Raw genomic sequence first — 1,938 nt, forward strand, 5'->3', positions numbered from 1 at the left:
AGCAAACCCAGCTCAGAATCCCACGGAGCTGCGCATAACAAGTAAAGGTGGCTAAAACCTTCCTCGGAGGATTCTAACATGTACAACTGCTGCGTATGAAATGAAAAAAAAAAGACTCGTCCTGTCCCCTGTCACAGATGTCGGCGTGGTGGTGGCTTGCTGTCCTGCTGGTGCACCTCGTGGCCAGCTGTGCGTCCCTGGCCCGCCAGCAGCTGTCCCTCACCAACTCCGTGCGCTTCACGCGAAGCGTCAGGACCGACGTCAAGAAGCTGCTCAGCAGATATGTGAGGCCCACAGACACTGGCACATATCACAGTTCACCTGAACGGTCCTTGTTGTCATTGTCACACACTGACATGATGTCATTTGCCAGAAAGAGCAGCAGCTGGGTGACAAGCATTTCGAAGACAGGAGTTTGGTGCTGGAAACATTACCCTCCATCAACACTAACTACGACAGCTGGCTATATATTCAGGTATGTACAGAGTGTGGGTCACGTGACACCAACAGGCTCCGCCCCAATATATTTTATTTGGTCTCTGTACATATCCTACTGAATATATGAAGTACGCATGGCGGGGTGGGAAATGTTTCCATCCACTGCACTCATTTTGATGTGTGTGTGTGTGTGTGTGTGCCTGTAACAGGACACTGAGCGTCTGAACGTGGCGTCTGAAGGTCTTCAGACCTTCTGGACTCATCTGGAGTCCCACAGAAAACTTCTGAATGAAGACACAAACCGGGGGAGAAGAAGTGTGGAAGACCAGTCTTTGTCCCAGTCTTTCTGGAACATTCAGATTGACATACGGGACCTTGTAAAGCAAGTCGATGTTCAGGTATGCTCCTTCTGCTACAAGTACTAGTGCCAGAGTTCCTTTCAGAATTTCCTATCTTTTGATACATCCCAGGGGGGCGGGGGTATACTACTCATTGATCATAACTGTGTGTCTCGTTGGCTCAGCTGAATAGGGCCAAACTGGAGGTCGGCTCATCTGAATCAGCCCCATGCCCCAGCTGTGAGCCCAGCGAAGGTCAAACACACAGGGCCACCACCAAGCCCGTGCAGATAGCAGAGACGCTGCCCTCCTCGCTCTGGGCTCGTCGGCTGAAGGGATACATCATCCTTCGCGACCTGGACCGGTTCTTGGTTCGACTGGCCAGAGATCTCATCTTTCTCAAGGCCAAACAGCAGAATAAAGGCGTGTGAGACTGCAGTGAAAAGCCCGTATTATTCAGCAACAGTATTCAAAATGCACTTTGAGGATTATTTATTTATTTATTTATTACTCCAAACCTGCAAATTTCAGAAACCTTTTTTTTACAGAGAGCTCTAGTTAATTATTATTATTATACATATTTTTTTACCTGTTTGGATTTTATACGTATATATATTATAAGGACTCCAGGGACTATTTATGAGGCAGCTAATATGTATGTGAACAGGCGGTATTGGCCACCTTCACACATTTGTTTAAAGTGTGAAACATGTGGAACCCGGCATCAGGGCTACTCGTGGAGCAAGGGCCCTGCTTTTTATTTGACAAAAGTCACCAAAGTTCACCAGATATTGCTGTGGTTAAATGTGTTCTTTACAAAAAGTACTGTAATGTTGTTGCAGAGTGCAACCTTGCAATGTGAAAAGATGTGTGCAAAGTGTTTACATTCCAAGTGTTTTAAGCGTTATTTATTTTTATTCAGCACCAAAATAAAAATTATTCTAAAACTATTTACATTCTCCAAAAAGTTTCTTATTTTTCTGCTTTAAACCGTACATCTTTGGGATCTCATGGTACACTGCAATTAACTGCTGGTAGACCTTGGTATTTCCCAGACTCCCCACTTCCTGTTAATGCGTCTAAACAGCCAATAGTCAAGAGGACTGGCAAATTAGCAAAAGTTCCCCACAACAACCTGCTGCCGAACTTTCCACTTTTATTA

General features: G+C 45.5%; 1 protein-coding gene across 1 annotated transcript; it reads left to right on the forward strand.

The window, feature by feature from the left end:
* On the forward strand, positions 1 to 1,331 carry LOC114773134 (uncharacterized). The gene is made up of 5 exons (XM_028965662.1): positions 1 to 47; positions 138 to 284; positions 374 to 475; positions 648 to 836; positions 962 to 1,331. The coding sequence occupies exons 2-5, from the start codon at positions 138 to 140 to the stop codon at positions 1,205 to 1,207; spliced, it is 684 nt and encodes a 227-aa protein (XP_028821495.1). The 5' UTR covers positions 1 to 47; the 3' UTR covers positions 1,208 to 1,331.
* Positions 1,332 to 1,938: the final 607 nt, after the last annotated feature.

Source organism: Denticeps clupeoides, unplaced genomic scaffold, assembly GCF_900700375.1.
Source record: "Denticeps clupeoides unplaced genomic scaffold, fDenClu1.1, whole genome shotgun sequence".
NCBI classification, from domain to species: Eukaryota; Metazoa; Chordata; class Actinopteri; order Clupeiformes; family Denticipitidae; genus Denticeps; species Denticeps clupeoides.